The sequence below is a fragment of the Monomorium pharaonis genome, chromosome 2 (assembly GCF_013373865.1).
Source record: "Monomorium pharaonis isolate MP-MQ-018 chromosome 2, ASM1337386v2, whole genome shotgun sequence".
Classification (NCBI taxonomy): domain Eukaryota; kingdom Metazoa; phylum Arthropoda; class Insecta; order Hymenoptera; family Formicidae; genus Monomorium; species Monomorium pharaonis.
Genome location: NC_050468.1, coordinates 13530637 through 13551056, shown reverse-complemented (window position 1 = coordinate 13551056; position 20420 = coordinate 13530637). Strand labels below are relative to the sequence as shown.

Genomic DNA, 20420 nt, shown 5'->3' with positions numbered 1-20420 from the left:
TTCAAATTTAATTCCTATATATTTTATGTTTCAAAAAATTATATTCAATAACAAATTAAAAAGTAGAAGGATTAAAGTATAAGTAAATAATAATCACTCTTTTTCTTTCCCTTTTTTCATAATTTCTAAATAGATAAGCTGGATGTTTGTCAATTAATGTCGAAGCTTCAAATTTGTAAGCAGCGACAAAATTAAAACTTGGACAATTTTTTGGGTCAAATTCATACTGGATCCTGTCGTCTCTGCTTAGTTACAGCTCTGCCCACGATGACTCAGCCTCGCCTAAATTAACCGTGGCGCGTAATTAGCTGAGGAAAGCGACGTGGCGCAGGCGTGACGGACGGGCACCTCTCCGTCGAGGTCGCGCGTTGAGCACCGCTGGCTGGATTACACTCCGTTCGTCCGGTTCGTCATGGGTTAAGCCGCGCGCGAGTATTGATCCGTGGCGCGTGGCCGCGCCCACGGCTTTTCCGATCGTATCTCACGTAGCCGACGCGCTTCCGAGCGCTCGGCGACGAAAATCCCGCAGCTTCAATAACGGTTCTCCCTGTCGAAAAAAAGTAAAACGCTTCTCTCCGGAATCGTTCCAAACCGCGCCTTCGATTCAACTTGAATCACCGCGAGATTTGAAATTTTAATTTAGAATTCGAATCGCGCGATTTTTATTCTTCTCTCGAGAATTTAAAGATTTCTGGTAACGAGAAACGTTTGGAAGCGCGATCAATACGACGATTTGGCGTTCCCGTTCTTCGATTTGAGGATTTCCCATTTGCGTTTCATCGCGAAATGTACAATACGTTTCATCGTGGAAAAAGATCGATCGAGTGTCGTTAGAACGTTGGCCTTGAACGCCACCCCTCGAGACGTCCCGCTTCGAGACGAAAGAGGCCGAGAATCCGACAAGAAAGAGAGAGAGAGATAGATCGAGACATCGATTTTCCGTGTCGCGGCAATTTCAGCCTGTACAGCACTGGACAAGGAGCTCTTCGTTCCCAAAGTCCGTCCACCCGCGTTCCCACGCAAGGAGTCGTGCCGCGGCGTTCCGTTTTTTAAACTCGCACTATCCCTCCTTTAATACCCGTCGTTCATGGCACGGCTGTGGGGACGCGAATGAACGCATCCCTCGCCAGACATAACCAAGGATGTCGCTCCTCTTGAATCCCGCAGAACCCGTCCACCTGAACGATGACCAGATGGAGGATCCGTTCCTTTGTGCAGATAACGATGATTATAACTTTAAGGTAGATACCGCGGGATTTTCCTCGGGATAGCACACACGTTCCGCGTTTGTACTCCACCCAGTGAGCAAAATTGTTAATCGGTGTATGCATTATCAGCAGTTGTTCTGCAGATTCGAATAAAATATTGTGGACTAGGATCTGCGTCCACGTCAACAAGGATAAATTACTATGATGATTTATTATAATGCATTATGTTCTGTATCTCTTGCTGAAGTATGCCTATCCTTGGTTTCTGCCGTTGATTTGTCATTATTTTATTACAAGTTTGAGAAGTAACTTGTTGCTCATAACAAAATTAGAATTAGAATTACTTTTTTTTCTCAATTGCAACTGTTTGTTCTTTTTTTCTATCTATACAGTTGTAACTTTATATTTTTTGGCAACTAGTATAATTATACTATATTTCAAACTTATTTATTAATATGTGAACTATGTTTAGCAGAACAAAGTGATAAATCATTTCCAAGAATAGTTATGATATACACGTTAAAGTTGAGACTTTAAAATAAGTCCTGAACCATCAATTTATGATTTTATCACAAAGTTTAAATTTCGGAAACTTTTTAGCTGAAAAATATTGATTTCATAATTTTGATAATAAACTTCAAATAAGAATACTAACTTATTATAAATTACTAGTTCAGTTAATATTAAATATATTTTGATTTTAACTTCTTAAAAAATAACGCAGCATATAAATAAGTATTTGATATAATAAGTAAAATGATTTTAGAATTTTAAATAATAAATTGTAAATTAATTGATAGTTTTTAGACTAATTCTAATTTTCATACAGACTTGATTAAAATATCATTTTTTAAATTAAAAAATATAATTACATTAAGCTACTTTTGTTTGTTTATTATAGTACATAATGCGGTACATCATTAGTTATCCATAGTTAAGCTTATATTTAACCAACGTAACAATAGCAAATTACAAACAGAGAAACCAAGATTTTACATTTGACAACTTTAAATAAAATATATCATTTAAATAAATAAGGAATAATAGCTTCTACTTGATTTTTTTAGTGCTCTTATTGGAATTCTGTTTAAAAAATTTGTTTTGTATTCAGCAGATACAAGATTTGTTTTCAACATAAGATTTGATCATTTGTTTTCCATACATTTTACTATGTAAACGAAACTCACTCATCTTGTTCTTTTCTGTTAAAGTATGTGCCTTCAAATCGTTTCAAGTACATAGTGAAAGATGTACGCAGACAGAGATGCCGGGAGGAAGAGGAGAGCATATGGGCATCTTTCGTCAGACAACAAGAGCTAAATGGCTATGACAGAAACAGCATTCAATCATCTGTTCAGAATATCAAACAGTTGTTAGATGAGGGTATGAGAGAGGCAGATAGAGAACTTAACAAATTGGAAACGGATATTTTGCCTAACGGAATAAGGAAAGAGTGCAGTAAAACTGGAAACAGTCAGAAGAGAAAACCGAGGGTAAGCAAATCTTCTGTAAAAATAGTATCACGAGGAAACGTTAATTAGATTGCTAAAGCTCACATAATAATAGGTAAATAATATCAGGGACTCGGCTCCGAAGAAAGCGCCAACCGTGAAAGATACCGGGACAGGTAGCAGTAATTTGCTGCTCACAATTCCTGAGGAGAATAACGCTCGGACTTACGAGAGGAGGCACGAGATGGAAGATTTCAAGTCGTACGCCAGAAGGTCTCGCTCTGGTCCAATACCACGAAAAACCAGGCAACCTTCGAGGCAGCTACATCATGCGACCAACGGCGCCGAGTATAATTCCAGTCCTGAGAGCACCTCGCGTCGCGACGGCGTCGCAGACGGCGTTATTCACGTGCGGCCGGATCCGTTTACCATGCACAAGATCCTGACAATGCAGAGGAAAGTTTGCGAGTTGCTGGACGAAATTGCATTCAGACTGGGAAATATTTCGGCGCCAGATGGGATCAAGGAACTGCAGAAGCGGCAGCAATGCGTCGCCGAATTCATCGTACGATTCTCGAGGAACTATTTGTATGATCTTAACAGATATGTCAGAGATATCCAGAGGCACATGTGTGTTATCTCGCCGCGTGCAATAATAAAGCCAAATCACAAAAACTTGGGACTTCACATGCACGCCATCGAGCACAAACTTCTCGCTGCCCATCAACTGTTGCTGCAGGCACTGGTCGCCTACTGTAAACACATTCCCAGCTCTATTCCTAAGGGCCATCCTGGAAAGTTTAAGGAGATATTACAAGTAGTTCTTGATATGAAGACTATGTGCGATAGGCTTCACTTAAATTATTTTGACTCTGGGGACACTGATGTTTTGTCGCTGGTAATGTTATTTATTAATATAAATTTATAATAAAACTGAGAAAGATGATTGACTGCAATATTGCATTCTTTAGAATTTTACGACAATACGAGAAACCGATTCAAATTCGCTTAAAAGTTCTTTATTTGCAGGGGAAGGAACTTGAAAGCAAATGTAATATCGTTTTGTCAAAGCTGAAACTTCATGCAAATAACGACTTTTTTGATACTAACAAAACTTCGTCGATGGCATCTTTCACTCCAAATTCAACAAATAAGAAACAACTCAATCGCAAACAATTGTCCAACCGGTTGAGTATGTACAGCATAGACAAAAGTTCCAAAAATAACTTTAAACCTAAGACAAGTACGTATAAAATCACTTTATGTAACAAATAATAAATTAAACATTGTTTGCAATGTTTTAACTTGTATATGTGCATTACTTTTTAGATTTTCAAAAGATAAAAGATAAAAAATATAATGTAATAGATGTTAAAAAAATTTCTGATGAGCCAATATTGGATCAGCTATGTTCTAGCCCTGTAACACCATCTAAAAAATCTGCAAATCAGACTAGTACCAGAAAACATAGAGCATTTGCAAAAGATGAGGATATAAAGACTATGATGGATATATTACCCATAGATTCAGATAATGTAAAGAATTTTTACTACTTTACAATAATATGAGAGATTTGTTGTAACCATGATTTATCGGGATGTTTACGAGTAATTTATGAAGAAATAATCTATATTACAATGTAGACTATGTAGACTATTTTAAGTGTCATCTAGCTAGACAATTATCTATGGATCATAGAAAATTCAAATTTCATCAGTAATAGTAAAAATTATAATAAAATTTTACTGTATATAATATAACATAAAAATTTCTATTATATATATAATATAATCAATCAGATATATTAACAATAATTATATAATTACTTTTTTTAATACTGTGTTATTTATTTTATAATAATTTGCATTGTATTGTCTACATGAAAAAACTGCATGTAAATTTAACGCAAACAATACGTAAATAATACATATAGATGTACTTGAAGTTTGGAGCACAATTCTGGTTAAAACATTTCTCTCTTCCCTCTCTCTCTCTCTCTTTCTCTCTCTCCCCCCCCTCTCTTTCTCTCTCTCTGTCTTTCTTTGTAAAGCCTATTTAAAGATATCTTTAAATGAAAAAGTGTCGGTAATTTTTTCTTAAACTTCAAACTTTTTTTCAACTTCAAACTATTCTTTTCATGTTGCAGATCAGTAACTTTGAACCGCAGGAAAAGTATAATAATGCGATGCTCACAAGAAGAATATATAAAACGCCGAAAAAATGTTCAGGCAAATCACAAAATCAAAAACAATCAGAAGCTATAGAAAATATTGTTAAGAATACTGTCACAAATAACGATGAATTCATGAAAAGAGAGACAACGATTACAGATGAACATTTATCTAACTTGGTGCCGATTATCGCAGACTTCATGTCTTATATTTCTAACAAGGTGAATTGTGGCGATGTGCTCTCTCTCTCAAAATTATTTTTTCTGAAAAAATCCTTTTTTAATGAGATTATTTAATTATTTTTGATAATTCGATTTTATCGTACATTCAAATTTACATATAGTCAAATGAATCAGAGGCAAGGCCAATTTATTCTAAAACTCTTACGAAGACATTAATGAATTTTCTGCAGAAATATCAATCGTCTGAAAGAATAAACGCAAAAATCAATACGAGCACAAGCTGCGACGTATGTTATTCAGGCAGCAGTGAATGTGAATGTCTTAAAACAAACAGGTGTGAATGCCTATATTTCATAAAAAAATATGTTTCTTATTTTTTATTTTTAATAGTTAAAAAATGGAACTCAATGTTATATTTTGTTTTTCAAGGACTTTGACCGAAACGCGAAAAACTGGTGATAACATGCAACTTATTTGCATGTCATCGATAGAAAATGCCTCAAATGTACCTCGCTATTGCGACGCATCGTGTCAAGCAGATTGTGAAAGCTTAACGGAATTCCCAGATTTTGAAACAAAGGTAAATTATAAACAAATAATGAAAAATGGTTAATGATGTATTATACCTATTTTCATAATAATAAAAGCATTTGTGATAAATGGTGGGTGTAATACATTTTTAAAGATTTCCTGAGAATAAAATGTAAGAATATATATTGATTATATAATGAACGCAATAGGTAAAAGAAGGAAAACTTATGGCAGACTCGCTGAATAACATTGAGCTTGTTGTTTCCAATGAAACTGAGCTGAATTTTTTGAAATATAGATGCGAATATCAGCAATTGATGCAATCAATTCCAATGTACTCTAGCAATACGCAAAATAAACCATGGGACATTGTCGCTTGGTAAATATAGCACTACGTTTAAGAATTTTTTCTCTGAATGCAATTTACTATGAATGATATTGCTTGCAGGATATCTGATAAGCTCGTAGATGAATTAATAACAGAGATAGCAAAGGAGCTGCAAATAGATGATGTTATACAAAAGCTTTTCGAGTTAGAATTCCAAGAATTCTAACATAAAATAATGCTACTCTTTTGTCAAACTCAAAAAACGCACAAAAAGAAATTGTATAAGAAACTTCACATAAATTTGAGAGGTTTTATACTGTAAATTGATAATTTTTGAAATATAATATTATGATTTTTTTAAGTTGTCTTTTTTTTTACCGAAAAGTAGAAAAGAGCAATTTTTAGCAACAATAATCAGTAAAACGAATTTTACGCTTTAAAATGATATATTATATAAAAATATTTAAATAAGTTTATTCCAAAATAAGTATCAGTCTACAATGAAAAAAAAATTTTTTGCACGAATTTAATAATTTTTGTTCTATTTTTGTTCCAGTTACTTTGTCATTATATTCCATTAACATTTTTTTCTGTTGATGAAATTTGTAGCATCAACATTTGTAGCATATATTTGCAAAATTTTTCTCAGATTTAGTTATTTTTTAAAATTGTAACCCTTTATTATTAGTATCTAAGAAATTAAATATGAAATAATTATTACAAAAAAAATAAGAGAAAATGCTGGTCAAATCAACTCTTTATGTCTAATAATTTTTGTGAATTTTTATAATCTTCAGTTCATGCGATTTATATGTTCATGCGCCGCATATTTGTCGGTCTTGAAACACAATCCATGTAAAACTAAAATATTACAAATTAAATTGACGAACAATTTAATATTTAATATTGATACATAAAGACTCCACTTCCTTGAAAAAAACTTAAAGAAATTAAATAATTATACGAAACAATTCTTCTCAAGTTTCTTCATGAAAAGGAACGATTTTAATGTTATATAACTTGTCAAGCTTACACGTTTCGCGTGTATATATAATAAGTATATTGTTCTTGTCAGCTGATCCATTGTAAAGAGAAACGTCGCCGCGCATGTTCCCTACGTCCAATTTTTGTGCAGCATGGAAAGCGATAATTATTTCTAGCGTCATGTGATACTAAATTAAAACGATTTAGTGATAATAAAAAATATCTCCTAGAAAAACCATACATTAGTCAATTTAATTCTGGTTACATTGCGATGAGTCGACAAGCTATCCTGAAACTTTACAAGGACATTCTGAGGTACGGCGAAAGTTTAAGATTCACGAATAAAAAGTATTTTCGCGACCGGATTCGGACAGCTTTTAAGGATAACAAAGATCTATCCAATGAGACAGCGATAGACTTTCAATTGAAGGTAATTTAGTTTTATATCGAGGTCTACCGCTCATAACCTCTCGCTGTTTCTAACCTATAAGTTACACTTTTCAAGTTTAATATTACACATTAGGCGATTTTTGGCAATCCTTTGGTACATATACCAAAGCGTACCAAATGAGATATAAATGAACTTTTATTTTATTATTTCTGATACAGTTTGGTACATGTACCAAACGATCGCCAAAAATCGCCTTTTATAAATATACTGTTAAATAATTCTGGAGCAGAGTTAAATAGTATACTTTAATCTGGAAAAAAATTATTTATAGAATTGCAATGAGTATAAAAATAATATTGATTTATCATGTTGCCTTTATGGCACCCTTGCTTTTAAATTGGGGTTTTTAAAATTTTCACCTTTATGCATTGTATGCATATTAAAGATGTTATTGCATGTATTGTCACTATATATAGATATATGATTTATCGTGTCAACTTCTAATTCTTTGGGGCTAGCAGTGGGTTTGTTGAGCTTATCATGAATTTTAAAGCTTGAATTAGTATTTTTTAACACGAATTATATCATTATGGTTTCTTGAAATTAATTAATTAGTGTCTTTATATACAGCTTTTGATGTCGGCTCCAAAGAGTTAAATTTTAGATTACATATATGTTACATTATACAAGATATGAAAGCTTCAAATTAATATTTTAGAACTGACAAATCTGTTCTTCTTTTGCAGAAGGGTATGAAATTCTTGGAAGCTAGAAAGGTAGTATAAATTACGTTTTGATGCAAGAGATATGAAAGTGGAAAATATGTTGTTGAGGTCCGTGTTGACGTGTTCAAAGTCCACCCATAATGGCATTTCTTTGTTGATCAGCCACAAGTTCGTGTCAGGTGTTCTGATTAATCATGAAAGCATACAGATCCGCAACAAGTCGTTTAAGCATTATCTGGATTACTCGAACGTCCCCAAGCTAGATGAGGCCGATCTTGAGGAACAGTTTGTCCGCGGTAGCGGACCGGGTGGTCAAGCAACGAATAAGACAAACAACGCGGTTGTATTGAAGCACAAGCCCACAGGGCTCGTCGTAAAGTGTCACGACACGAGAAGCCAGTGGGACAACAGGAAACTCGCGCGCGAACTTCTGATGACGAAGCTCGACAATTTGTTGAACAAGGAGCGCTCCATTGAAGCCCAGATACATGCCCTCGAGAAAAAACAGCAGTTGCAAAAAGATTACAAGAGAAAGAAGCGAGACGAAATGAAGAAAGCATTTCGCGAACGCGAAGGCTTGACGTAACACAGGTTATGTAATAAATTTCTTCTAGAATACAAATTAAAATGTAATTTTTAGCTTTAAGGAATAAATAAAACTTATATACAAAGGTTGTCATTTTTAACTTATGGACTGAAGAACCAACACTAATTTCCAATTGAATCCATCAAAGGAATTAAATTGATCAAAATTTACATTATTTAATTTTTGTTTCTAAAAATACAAAAGTTTTATTTTAGAATTGTAATCAATTATCACACTGCATAATCTTTGCCACACATTAGCTCATTAATTAGTTTTCAAATTATACTTAGAATAAAAAAGAACGCTGCATCTAAAATTAGACTAGAGTTAAATGGATGTATCTGGCATAATTTAATCTAAGGAAGGTCATTTGTAATCAGAGGTGCAATAAAATGACTTTTAATGAAAAATTTGCATATCTTTAATAATAATTTCTCTTTCTGAACTCATGAGCGACTTACAGCAATTTTGCTTGAAATAATGTATTTGGATATATTGGGGAATCGAAAATATAGAATATTACCTTTCAATAATATACACAATATAACGGAAATATATGTGAGTATGTGTGGTGTGTGTATGTGTATGTTATGTGTATGTGTGGTTACAATGTTATAAAGCTGTATGCAGTCTTGCGTACTCTAAAATATATAATAATGTATTCTAAATAATCTTTAATCATGATCTGCATGAAAATGAGTGTCATTAAAGTGGTACACAATTTTCGTTTACATAAAACGATGGAAGAAAAAAATAGAAAATAAGGAACGACTTGGTACTAGTAAAAAAGATTGTAACTATTCTGCCTCTGAGAACACAACGACCGCATCTAAAGAATGTACACAGTAGGACATACCGGGTGGGGAGTGTTAAAACTAACCACCTGAAAGAACATTACTAAGTAGAATGGTATCACTAAAGATATATATATATATATATATATGTATATATATATATAATATTTATATATATATAATACTATGATGCAATGTTAAATATTATTCTACGTACACAAATAATATTTTTATACACAATGTACACTGCGGTGGAACGAAATATCGGATCGTGAGATCGACACCTGATAACCGCCATCATTGAAATCTAAACCGAGGTACAGCCTCTTTCTTTTGCGTCTGCGTTCCCCAGGTCTTCAGCTGTTCTTCAACCATCGCCCGAAGTGCCCGCGGGCGGACTTAACGCGCTTCCTCGGTGGCTTGGGGTTCGAACGTGGCGAACTGCCAGAGCTTCTCAGTCGCCGATTGCTTGCCACCGTCACTGTCGACAGTATACCGTGATCCATATCCACCTGGTCGTCGAGTTTCATCATTCGTACAACCGGTTGGAACTCGATGCTTGAGCGACGTTGCTCGAGCTCGGTAGACGACAATATCGACGGACTAACGCGCTCCGACAACGCGCACTGATCCACCGTTGGATCAGACGATGGCTCCTGGACATTGTCCGACGACGAAATCGCCTCACTCTTGCGCTTCACGCCGCCGCGGATCGCGGAGCCTGGCGACTGCTTCTTGTTACACGACGTAATACTCAAGTAGGCGTCCTTTTTACAATTCTCGTCCTCGTATATCATCCCGACGCGATCGGGCGACGATAGGCTGGCGTTGTTGTTGCGAGCGACGGCCGTCCTTGACTGACGTTTCCTCGAGTAGATCCGCTTTCGCGAGCCCATTCGACCGCGCCTCGTCGCGGCAAACACGATGCCGCGACGACGCTTCAGTAATTCAGATCCCGTCGAGTCTGACTGCGAGTTCTCCTCGCAGTTACCGCCACCACGCAGCTGCCGCTTCGGTCCTGACAGCTCGGAACTGGAATTGTGGTGTTTCTTAGGAACTATACCGGTCTCCTCCTTTCTACACTGCAACTGCAGATTGTTCTGATTCTCGATCTCCGCCGATTCGCAGCTGTCGGCACTGGTAACAACGGTATGCTCGCGCTGCCGTTGCTTCCTGCCGATTCCGGACGACGACTTCGTGATCAGATTTGCGACCAGATTCTCACCGATCGTGTTGACGTCCTTTCTGCCGAACAGACTCTTCTGGTGGTTGTCGTGATTCTCATCGTTACCCGAATCCGAGATTTTCTCCGACATCCCCGAAAGATCCTTTCTACACGGATAATCTTTGCTCGACAAGTGAGTCTTGTTCGTCCCATCGTCGCATGCGTTCTCCAAGATGGATTTCACACAGCTGTCCGTATTGTTCGCCGATAGGCTCGTATTGTCACTGCCGATAGCTTCTGCTACGCTTCTGTCCTTTTTCGCGAGCACCTCATGATACGATTTATGAGACGCGGTTTCCAATGAAGCGTTACTCTGATTGACAGCCAAACGCTCCGCAGCCGTTGGCAACGCGACGTTCATCGACGTTGGTGTGACCGCGTGAGAATCAATCCCTTCTAACAATCTGTTGGACGCGTTCAGCACGTGACGTTCGGCAAAATCGCCATCCGGATAGAGCCTCTTCTCTACCAACGATTCCCTGTCACAATCCGTCAAGACCTTACTGTTCGCCTGTATTTTCTTTTTCATCTTGTTGCCAACCGGCCAACCAGTCCGATTTTTTCTACGTTTCCGTCGTCTCAACGGAATATCCGCGTTTGCTTCACCGCATTCCGAACTGGCGCACGACGAGTTGTTCTCCAGACAGTTGGTCATGTCTTGACAGTTGTCGAGCAGTTCCAGCAGATTTGGCGGCGCGCCTTTTGGCAGGTTTGTCTCACAGAAACTCTCGGTCTGTGTCAAATCGAAGTCGGGCTCGAACGAGTCGTCCAATTCGCTCATTCCTTTCGCGCTCAGCAACTCGTCGATCGTTTTCGCTATCTCTTTAACTTCCTCGTCCACGTCCAATTTGGGATCCAATTTTTGCTCGAGCTTGGGCGTGTTCATGCGTGATCTGGCAGCCGGTGACTCCTCTATCGTGGACAGAGTCGATTGTTGCTCCCTTTTGCGGATTATGGTGGACATAATAGCCAACGTAGACGCGTGGCAACGTGGACTCTTTCTCGGCGAGCGTCCCATGCATCCTACACCACGACCACGGCCCCGTCTTCTGCCGCTGTCAATTCTACTCTGCGCCTTCAGCAGTGTCTCGTGAAAGTTCTCGATCTCGTACGGCAGGAGAAACGGCTTCATCGTGTCGCACTCGCTAAAGCAATGCCAGAACTCGGCGCCCGTATCCTGACGCTGATACGTTTGATACCACGGCTCGGACATAGGCACCGACTCAAAGGAGAACTGCATCTTCTCAATCTCCGGTGACGGCTTGGACGGATAAACTTTCTTGACGACACCGTCGGTCTGCAACTTGCAATTTTCCGGTTCATGCGAACTCGATTTCTTCGCCGTTCCGTGTTCCCTGCTGCCATCTACGGCGGTAGTGTCCTTGATACCAGTCAACGGAGCCTGATACCTTAACCTGCTACCAGGCGTTTCAAACTTGTAGTAGTCGGTATTGTCCTTGATGAACGCTTCAGCCTGCGTACGCCTTCTCTTCCTCGCTCTGCCCAGGTGCACCGAATCCTGCGAGTCCTCCTCGACAACCTCCTGTTTAATGGGACTGGAATTTAACGAGTTCAGCGACACCGATAAATTAACAGTCTCGTTGACCTCGCTGTCCGTGTCCCTTGGCAGTATGCTGCTCTGCTCGCCGTCGCTGGTAGTTCGCTCGCTCGAGTCGTCCCGTTTCGGCTCGCCGAACATGAAAGACTCCGCCTCGTCACTTAGCAAAGACAATTCGGACTTCCTCACGCGTTTAAACCGCACCACCACCGGCTTCTCTTGGCTGGACGGCATTTCCTTCTTCTCCTCGTCTTCCTCACCATCCTTCGCCGATACATGCTGTGGATTGCCGCCACTCGGCACTGCGCTCGATCGCAACTTGTTACCCAATACTTCCACCTTATAATAAGCGCGATTGTCTTCTATCAAACGCTCCTCCACCGACAATCGATGCCGATATCGACCCCGGATATTTCTGCCTCTCCGATTCAAGCGCGGATGCTTAAGAAGCTTCATGTGCCGAGTATTCTCGACACTCTGCGACGACGCCTTCAAGTCTTTCTGCTGCTCGGTCTTGTTATGCCCGTTACAAATGATTTCATTATTCGCGTTATTCGATGAGAGTTTTCTCGCGTTTTCTATCGCCACCTTCTCCGCACCTTGCAACGCACAACTGTCTCTCTGAAACGAATCGTCTTTGCAACCTCCAATAACATAACCGTTATTTACTACATCGATTTGCTTTATCGTACACTCTAAAACACCCGCGTTCTCATCACCGTTACATTCGTTCTTGCCATTCAGATAATCTGGATCCTCCGATATATGACGCGAATTTATGATACCGTTTTGCGCATTTCTATGCACGATTATCGACTGCAACTTTGGTGGATCCAGATTACTGTGTTTATTATTGACATTATCCTCTTTATTAATATTGTCGTCCTTACTGTTATAAAATTCGATATTGTTTGAGAACGGTTTGATTTTGTAGTCTTCCTGCTTGGGCTCCTTCAGAATATCCTCCGTGTACTTCTCGTCCGGGTCGTCCTCCTCAATCCAAATAGTACCTTTCGAGCGCTTTTTGATGGTAAAACCCTCCAATTTATCATAAAATTTTTCACTCTTGTCAACCTCGTGCCATGGACTACCTTTAGACCTGAGGAGATGTCCGCTCTCGTGTTTTGTGCGAGTGCGCAGATTATGCGGCGAACTTAACTTTAGATTAAGGTTTCTGCGCGCACCATTCACCATTTTTATTTCGTCAACGGTAAAGTTACTTAAACTTTTGGTGTTCTTATTAACCTTCTCCTCGGGCAGCACTACATTATGAAGATTGTCATTTCCATTGGGGAATAAGTCGCAGTCTTTCCTACGAAATAACAAAATACAAATAAATCAAATTGGCGAATGTGCGAAATATAAACAATATTTTTTACATATCGCAAACGTGATAATTTCTATAAATGTTAAATAGAAAAAAACTTTGAAAAATATATCCCTTTGCTTACAACGTTATGCTTCACTTTGGTAGTACATCAAATAGTATTTACTTTGTATAAGACAAAAAAGGTATTTATGCAAAGTAATTAACGATTATAGATCTTTATTTAAGAACAAATTAAAATTTAAAAAATAATTCTTAGTATAATATTTCCTATTATAAAAATAACATTTAATTTGTATCGTTGGTTAGGTCCTTAATCAGTAATAATTTACTATTCCATTTTTAGTAAACAGCATGCTGATCTTAAGTTTGAAAATTCGTAAGTAGGATTTCAATATTAAATAAATATTAAAATTACATTAAAAACAGCGAATTAAATAAGATTTTAATTGCAAATACTTACTCAATATCCTTTGTTCTGTTTAATTTTAAAAACGCCTCCACATTGGCACCTGCGTTAATTAGCGTGTCCAATGACAAGAAATTGTCATCGTTCCCCACAAAGTTCAGATGCTGCTCACTTTGCACATGCTTCGATAAATCGTTATAATGAATGTGACAGAGTTCGCAATAGCCAGCGACCAGCTGTTCCGTTCTGCGAGCACGTGCAGTGGTGGCACGAGGTCTCCGAGTCATTTCTCTACCCTGTCCATGCGATAAAAAATTGCCCATTGATCTTTTTGACATGGAAATTCAATTAAACAATTGTATTATTTATCTATACACTATGTTTTATGTAATAACAAATATAATGCACCTCCGCCTTATTTATAGATTCAATATCCCTTTTATTCTCCTTGACCTCTTTGTTTATTAATTTGCTCTCTCGTTTCTCCTGCTTCTTTACGTCAAAAGGACACGAACCAGGATCACCGTCGAAATTTAACGTGGGCCACGACGATAATTCCAGGAATACAGGCCTGGTAGTTCTATAAATAGAAATGTAACATGTGAGGTAATAAGTCATAAGTGGGAAAACAGATATGTGTGTGTGTGTGTGTGTGTGTGTATGTGTGAAATTAGAATGCCACGTAAGTATCACTGGCGACAATTACCTGTAAATAGAGTCGAATTTAACGTATGGTCTCTTCAAATGCTTGACTCTCGTCGAGCTGTGCTGATTAATTTGCTTCAAATTAGAATTATTCTTGACAGATTCATAGACCTTGTCAAGCCAAATCTGAAACTTATCCGTCGTCCAAATAGGAATTCTCCAAGTGTGGGCGTTGTTTAGTGGATCCACGGAACACTGTTGTGGCTGCGTCAGAGCACGTTCCAACATTGCATCCACTCGCGATTTCTGTCAAATTAAAAACACAAAACAATTTTGACATTACTACATTGTTGTACAATCGATGTGAAAATTTATTTATACTGCTACAAGAAATTTTCTATATTTTTTTTTCTCAAAACCAAAGACAAAACAGAGAAAACATAAATTTTTAAAAATTAGAATATTAACAGTTGAACCTAATTTCTACAAAAAATAAACTCGACACAATTTATCTACTCTCTTATTTTCTATACTTACAGATCTTTGGGTAGTTTGACCCCGCAGAGTAGAATTGGACGAGGGGCATTCAGAGCTCAGCAACGGCGTCGGGGGTGTAGGAGTTGGTACTTCGATGCTTTTCAGCGAGCGGGGTCCTCCGCTGCCGCCACTGGCGTAGGCCCATCTATGCCTTTCCAAGTTCGTGTTACCTGCCTTATCTACTCTATCGCTGGCTACGAGGTTCACACTGCGCACAAGAAACAATTCGACCACCTAGAAAACAAAGAATACCAAGTTAAGAGAACGAGTTTGGGCGAGGCGCGAGCGAGAGGCATGCAAAGCTGGCAAAAGCGAGCAAGGTATACACGTACAGGCGTACGGATTCGAGGGATCAACCAACACGTCGCAATACACTTCTTCTAGGCGAGAAACTCAGGGCTCCTCCCTTTATCGAGCTCCTCTGGACACAGACAAAGGATCGCGCGATCGGGCTATCGCTCCAGGCGCGTCTCGCGAGCAAGACAGTTCGACTTTCGAGGAAGTTTATCGTTTGCGCAACAAGCAAAACGTCGTCATCGCGCGCGCACACACATACATACACACGCACGCACACACACATACATACACACAGTGCACACGTACACGCGCAAGCTGGCCCGATCCCCGACGCGGCTCGCTCTTACATTGTGTTGTGCTGACGTCAAGTGATTTCACGGCCTTCCTTCGCGGGCGACCGCAACGGCAGTGACGGTGACGGCGTCAACGACGTCGGGGACTGACCGTTACACGGGGCAGCGCGATTCGGTCGGGGAGGCGGCGATACGGCGCGCGTGCCGCCACGACGACTGGTCCTCATGTAGCGGACGCTGCCACTCGCCGCCCGCCGCCGCCGTAGCCGGCGGCGTCGGCGGTCGCGAAGCGTTGTTCTAATAATATGACGCGGCGGCGCGTCGGCCGCCAGCTGTCCCTTGTCCAAGGCACTGGGAGGTAGAGATAGAGAGGAAGCGAGGAGAGGACACGTGGAGCGGCCCCCGGCGCGAGCGGCGACGGCGCATTCGACGCGAGGTATGGCGAGGCGCACGTCCTCCGCGGCGAGGATGACGCGTCCTCGAGAGCCACGGCCGCCTGTCAAACGCTCCGCTAACGATTCGACTCCGGCAGCGGCTGCTCCGCCGACGAGGACGCGCGATCTATGTCGAGCACATCGGGACACGCCGTGTCGACGACGATGACGACTACGATGACGACGACAACGACGACGACGACGACAAAGCGACTCCCCGACGAACGAACGAACAAGCGTGAGGTAAAGAGAGACGCGACGCAACGCGACTCCAATTTTACTCGCGCTCACTTGGGCACTGCCGCCCGCGATGGACAACTGTCACGCACAAAATGGCCATTCGCCGTTAGCAGCTTGGCACGGGGGCCTGGAGACGGCGCGCGCGTCCGCTCCTCTCGCGCGGCGGCGGCGGCCGACGTCGACGGCGAGGACACGCGCGCGCGACTCCCGCGGCCGCCGTCCCTTCGCATCGTCATCGGCCATGCCGCCGCCTTTCCTCGGGCCTCCGCCCCACCCCTCGCCGTAACTTTGCTTTTCGAAATTTTCGCGCACAGACGTTTTGGCCGTACGCGCGCGCGCGTACGACCAAAACGCGACTCCGCGCGCGATCGCTCAGAGGGCGCAACGCGCCGGTTTCGCGCGATTTGTTTGTCAACAGACAACAACGACGACGACGATGACGACAACGATGATGGATCTGCAACGACGGATTCGACGGCATGGTTTGACAGCTACTCTATTAGGCCGTTGCGAGGCGACTTTGTACTTGTGCCCTTCCGCTTCGCTCCGCGCCGCGTCACGCGCGAGAAACCGACTCGCTCGTCCCCGTTAGACCGTTCAAAGTTAAGGGAGTAGAAACGGTCTGGAACAAATGTACATTTGCATACTATCGCTGCGTACATCGTTGAATTGATTGAAAAAAAAAGGTCTATTAAAGTATACATGAAATTTATTTACGTCTCTAGAGCATGCTATCAATTGCAAAATGTTTTTTTTTCTTTCATTAATATTAACCTCTCCGATTCCAATGAAAAAAGTTTCCTTTCTAAGTTCTCTGAAGGAGAAAAATCTTTCGCGGATATTACGCTGCAAAACAACACGGGTCCACAAGAGGAATATCCAATCTACCCTTCACGCGCGTGAATTTTTTGCTTTTCGCAATCGCTTCGCGTTTCTATTTTTTTTCTTCCTCTTTCCCATTCCCCTTTCCGCTCTCTCTTCGGAGGCGCGAGTCTCGCGCATCGATCTGAAGATGGCGCGGGACGCGCGAGGCGCTCGCCGCGGGAATTGTTTGTCAACAACAGAAAAATCGTTCAGTCGGGGTCGCGTTCGTCAGGATGTATTGTACGCGGCTCTACAACGTCGCGCTGACGGCGTACATTGTCGAGAACGGCTTGAATTTAGGGCGTAGCCCCCGCGCAGCGCGGCGCGGCCTCGAGCGGAGAAGATACGCGGCCGGCGCTGACGCACGGAAACCCGCTTCCTCGCGCGCGCGACGCTCGGTCATGTTCGCGAGAGGGTCAGCTGCACGCGCGCGCGAATGTTGCATCGTCCTTTTCTCTCTGGTCGCGCGTTCCGAGCGGTCGAGTATCGCCTGCGGAAAGAAAAGAAAAAAAAATGGGGGGAAAAAGAAGGAGCGGAACTCGCGACCAGAGACAACTTCACGGCGCTAGTTTGCGCGACTCGCGCGCGGGTCATATGATCCGCTGCAAGCCGTGGCGCGAGTAGGCTAATAGGTTCTGATCGCGTTATTTGCACTTTTTGTAATTAGAATGTTCGCTTTCTCTCTTCAAAGCTTGCATGTGTATTTATCTCGCTTTTTTAAGAGGATTCTGAAGCAACTTATTCATATTCTTTTTATTAGAAGATATCTTTGAATTGATTTTGTAGAATAAAACATTTTTTTATATAATCAAAATTCGCACAATGCGAAAATCCTATTAAAAAATTTCTTATTAACAAAGTCGTCCTTTGACATCTTTATTTTTGTGCGTACCTTGAGTATGTAAAAGAATTTGGAATTCTGTAAAATCAATTCAAAGATATTTTCTAATAAAAAAATGTCGATAAAGATCCCCTAAAGCGCAAAATTTGTGAGAGACTTTGTGTAACATGTTTACATATAAAAAACGGGTTTCCAGTTTGTAAAACTAGAAAAGTTAATCTCGGAGGATATGCACGTAACGACGTTGTATATAATATGTGTTAAAAATACTATGCGTGAACTGGAGCAGCGTAAAGATCGCGAGGAATTAATCGAATATGTCAAAGGATAAAATTACAGCGCGACTTTAGCATAACGAGCGAGCGTATCTTTTTTAATTGGAGGCTGCCATTACGTATTGTCGCGACCTAGTTACTACAAAACAGAAGTAAAAATAAAACGGCAATCGCGAACTTATCTTTCAAAGCAGAAGCAAAATTGTTGCCGTCTCTCGATAATTTCCCTCGACATCGTGAATATTTTTCGGCGAGGTATATTATTAGCACTCACATTAAATCACAAAGTAGGAAAAAAAAACGACTGCCTTTCGATTGTCAAAGATGCCCGTAAATGATTCCAGTAGTTTCATAAACAAAAATTTAATCTGTCGGGAAACTAACTCGGGGAAAGTCGCGTTCCTTGTTATTTCGCGGTCGCCAGTGAGGTGACCCGGTAAGGACGTCCCGTACGCGAAACTTTTCGGGAGCGAGTTCGCCGTGTTCCGGTGGCTCGATAATCACGCGCGTACTCAGTAATATCGCGTGGCAACGAGGTCGATTTGAATCGAGTCGGGGAGCGCGCATCGTTAGTCGCGAGAGATGGAGATTCGAATTCTTTGCCTTTTCGCGCGCGCACACGTGCGCGTCGTGTAGCCTGTGCATGTGCATGCGTATGTGTGTAACATACATACGCTTCGCTCGCCTACTCCCCTACAGCGAGAGCGGGCGTTATGTCGAAGCGGCCGTAGGCATAGTGATCGAAAATGGCGGGAAGAGTAAAACGGGCAGCAGAGGGGCAGGGGGAGGGAAAAAGAGGGGAGGGGGGAAGGGGAAAGGCGCGCGCGGTCGAGGGGGATGGAAGGAGGGGGAGAACAGAGAAAGAGGCAGGTAGAGAAAGTGAGAGGGGCTCGCACACTCGCCCGAAATACACCAAAACGCTCCTGACAAATCGATAAGCGGCGAGAAACGAAGCGGGAAACGAAGCTGCGGGCTGTGAGCCACCGGGGCTACTATTCTCTCTATAACGCAGCGGCATCGCGCGCAAGCAGAGATGAGATGAGATTGCAACTCACACCACCCAACTCCCTGATCTGTGCCTCTAGCTTGGCCGCGACGGCATGGTTCTTTATGTCCAAATAGAACGACTTCTCTTCCAGCGGCTGCGGGCCCTTTCGTATACGAATATCTACAAAAGAAGTTCCAAAAAGTCTTTACTCATTTCTTGCCTTGCGATCGGCGCGACAAAACAATCGCCGTCGCTTTGTCACACCCGTGGACGCGACGGGACTTCTCGAATTAATCGTAGTTTCGGAGGTTGGAATATCAGAAACGTTTTTTCTGCGGTCTTTTTTTTTTCAAAGAGAGAAGCGTACCAATCACGCTGTACAAATCACATGATACAGACAAATTGGTACGATCTCTAGTCGAGCAGTAACAACAGCCTTGTTGTTACTCATGTCCAACGTATCATAAGACGGGAAAATGCAAAAGTGAATCGTTACTATTGCACGGTATAGCAAGGGAAACGACGCTGGTGATCGCTCAGAATATACTCGCTTCAAAGCAAGGATTCCGCTATGTAGCGTTCGAGCTAACACAGACTCGGAAGGTCTGTCTCGGTCTTCTCGATGACAGCACGTGTGTGTACGTAACAACCGTCTCCTCGCCGAAGATATACTTCGAGCATTCTCAGTGATCACTGGTCGATCCCTCTGCGTGTGCGTGCGTGTGTATGTGTGTGTATTTGAGCAGAGAGATAGGCACGTAAAACGCGTGTGTCAAACCGGACGTGTGTACGTATGTGTGTGTGTGTGTGTGTGTGTGTGTGTGTGTGTGTGTGTGCGCGTGCGTGTGTGTGCGTGCAAACGTCTGTACGCGATATCGTACACGAGAGCGATCGTGGCGCGGATTATTATGCAACGCGGAATTATTACGCGCACAATCCGGGACTTACGTACCTGACGTTCGTCGCGGATCAAACTTATTGTTCTCTCTCGACGGTCGTCTGAGTTGCTGTTGTTGCTCCTGCTGCTGTTGCTGCTGCTGGTATTGGTGCTTGGACGGCGATACCATTCCTAAGCGATGATGATGCAGCGCCGCACAACGTACCGCAACGATGTTATCCCTGACTCACTTTCGTCC

General features: G+C 41.6%; 4 protein-coding genes across 7 annotated transcripts; 3 read left to right on the top strand and 1 right to left on the bottom strand.

Moving 5' to 3' along the window:
- The first annotated feature begins 110 nt into the window (after nucleotides 1-110).
- On the top strand, nucleotides 111-6232 carry LOC105831662. Of its 3 annotated transcripts, none has more exons than XM_012671945.3 (10): nucleotides 111-1241; nucleotides 2420-2701; nucleotides 2775-3557; nucleotides 3689-3902; nucleotides 3989-4194; nucleotides 4806-5051; nucleotides 5174-5346; nucleotides 5442-5592; nucleotides 5753-5922; nucleotides 5992-6232. In XM_012671945.3, the coding sequence occupies exons 1-10, from the start codon at nucleotides 1143-1145 to the stop codon at nucleotides 6095-6097; spliced, it is 2430 nt and encodes an 809-aa protein (XP_012527399.1). In that variant the 5' UTR covers nucleotides 111-1142; the 3' UTR covers nucleotides 6098-6232. The 3 variants fall into 3 exon arrangements, with proteins under 3 accessions (XP_012527399.1, XP_012527400.1, XP_028050468.1); XM_012671946.3 differs by having other exon boundaries at nucleotides 5243-5346; nucleotides 5992-6125; XM_028194667.1 differs by lacking the exon at nucleotides 111-1241 and having other exon boundaries at nucleotides 2560-2701; nucleotides 2789-3557; nucleotides 5992-6125.
- Nucleotides 6233-7089: 857 nt separating this feature from the next.
- On the top strand, nucleotides 7090-8149 carry LOC105831660. The gene is made up of 2 exons (XM_012671941.2): nucleotides 7090-7285; nucleotides 7993-8149. The coding sequence occupies exons 1-2, from the start codon at nucleotides 7127-7129 to the stop codon at nucleotides 8029-8031; spliced, it is 198 nt and encodes a 65-aa protein (XP_012527395.1). The 5' UTR covers nucleotides 7090-7126; the 3' UTR covers nucleotides 8032-8149.
- Nucleotides 8022-8643, top strand: LOC105831659 (probable peptide chain release factor C12orf65, mitochondrial). Its single transcript, XM_012671940.2, has one exon. The coding sequence runs from the start codon at nucleotides 8054-8056 to the stop codon at nucleotides 8555-8557; it is 504 nt and encodes a 167-aa protein (XP_012527394.1). The 5' UTR covers nucleotides 8022-8053; the 3' UTR covers nucleotides 8558-8643.
- Nucleotides 8644-8954: 311 nt separating this feature from the next.
- Nucleotides 8955-20399, bottom strand: LOC105831656. Of its 2 annotated transcripts, XR_004962340.1 has the most exons (8): nucleotides 20237-20399; nucleotides 19352-19464; nucleotides 15053-15286; nucleotides 14577-14821; nucleotides 14279-14450; nucleotides 13925-14166; nucleotides 9569-13446; nucleotides 8955-9440 (listed from the first exon to the last, which is right to left on the bottom strand). XR_004962340.1 is itself a non-coding variant. In XM_036283357.1 (7 exons), the coding sequence occupies exons 1-7, from the start codon at nucleotides 20349-20351 to the stop codon at nucleotides 9708-9710; spliced, it is 4860 nt and encodes a 1619-aa protein (XP_036139250.1). In that variant the 5' UTR covers nucleotides 20352-20399; the 3' UTR covers nucleotides 8955-9707. The 2 variants fall into 2 exon arrangements, 1 of the variants encoding a protein (XP_036139250.1); XM_036283357.1 differs by having other exon boundaries at nucleotides 8955-13446.
- Between the last annotated feature and the right edge of the window lie 21 nt (nucleotides 20400-20420).

Coding starts and splice junctions, on each gene's coding strand:
- LOC105831662 (XM_012671945.3), top strand. CDS start 1,143: ATGTCGCTCCTCTTGAATCCCGCAGAACCCGTCCACCTGAACGATGAC. Junction 5,347..5,441: donor GAATGTCTTAAAACAAACAG/GTGTGAATGCCT, acceptor TTGTTTTTCAAG/GACTTTGACCGAAACGCGAA. Junction 5,593..5,752: donor TCCCAGATTTTGAAACAAAG/GTAAATTATAAA, acceptor TGAACGCAATAG/GTAAAAGAAGGAAAACTTAT.
- LOC105831660 (XM_012671941.2), top strand. CDS start 7,127: ATGAGTCGACAAGCTATCCTGAAACTTTACAAGGACATTCTGAGGTAC. Junction 7,286..7,992: donor CGATAGACTTTCAATTGAAG/GTAATTTAGTTT, acceptor CTTCTTTTGCAG/AAGGGTATGAAATTCTTGGA.
- LOC105831659 (XM_012671940.2), top strand. CDS start 8,054: ATGAAAGTGGAAAATATGTTGTTGAGGTCCGTGTTGACGTGTTCAAAG.
- LOC105831656 (XM_036283357.1), bottom strand. CDS start 20,351: ATGGTATCGCCGTCCAAGCACCAATACCAGCAGCAGCAACAGCAGCAG. Junction 19,465..20,236: donor TGATCCGCGACGAACGTCAG/GTACGTAAGTCC, acceptor CTTCTTTTGTAG/ATATTCGTATACGAAAGGGC. Junction 14,822..15,052: donor GTCAAACTACCCAAAGATCT/GTAAGTATAGAA, acceptor TTAATTTGACAG/AAATCGCGAGTGGATGCAAT.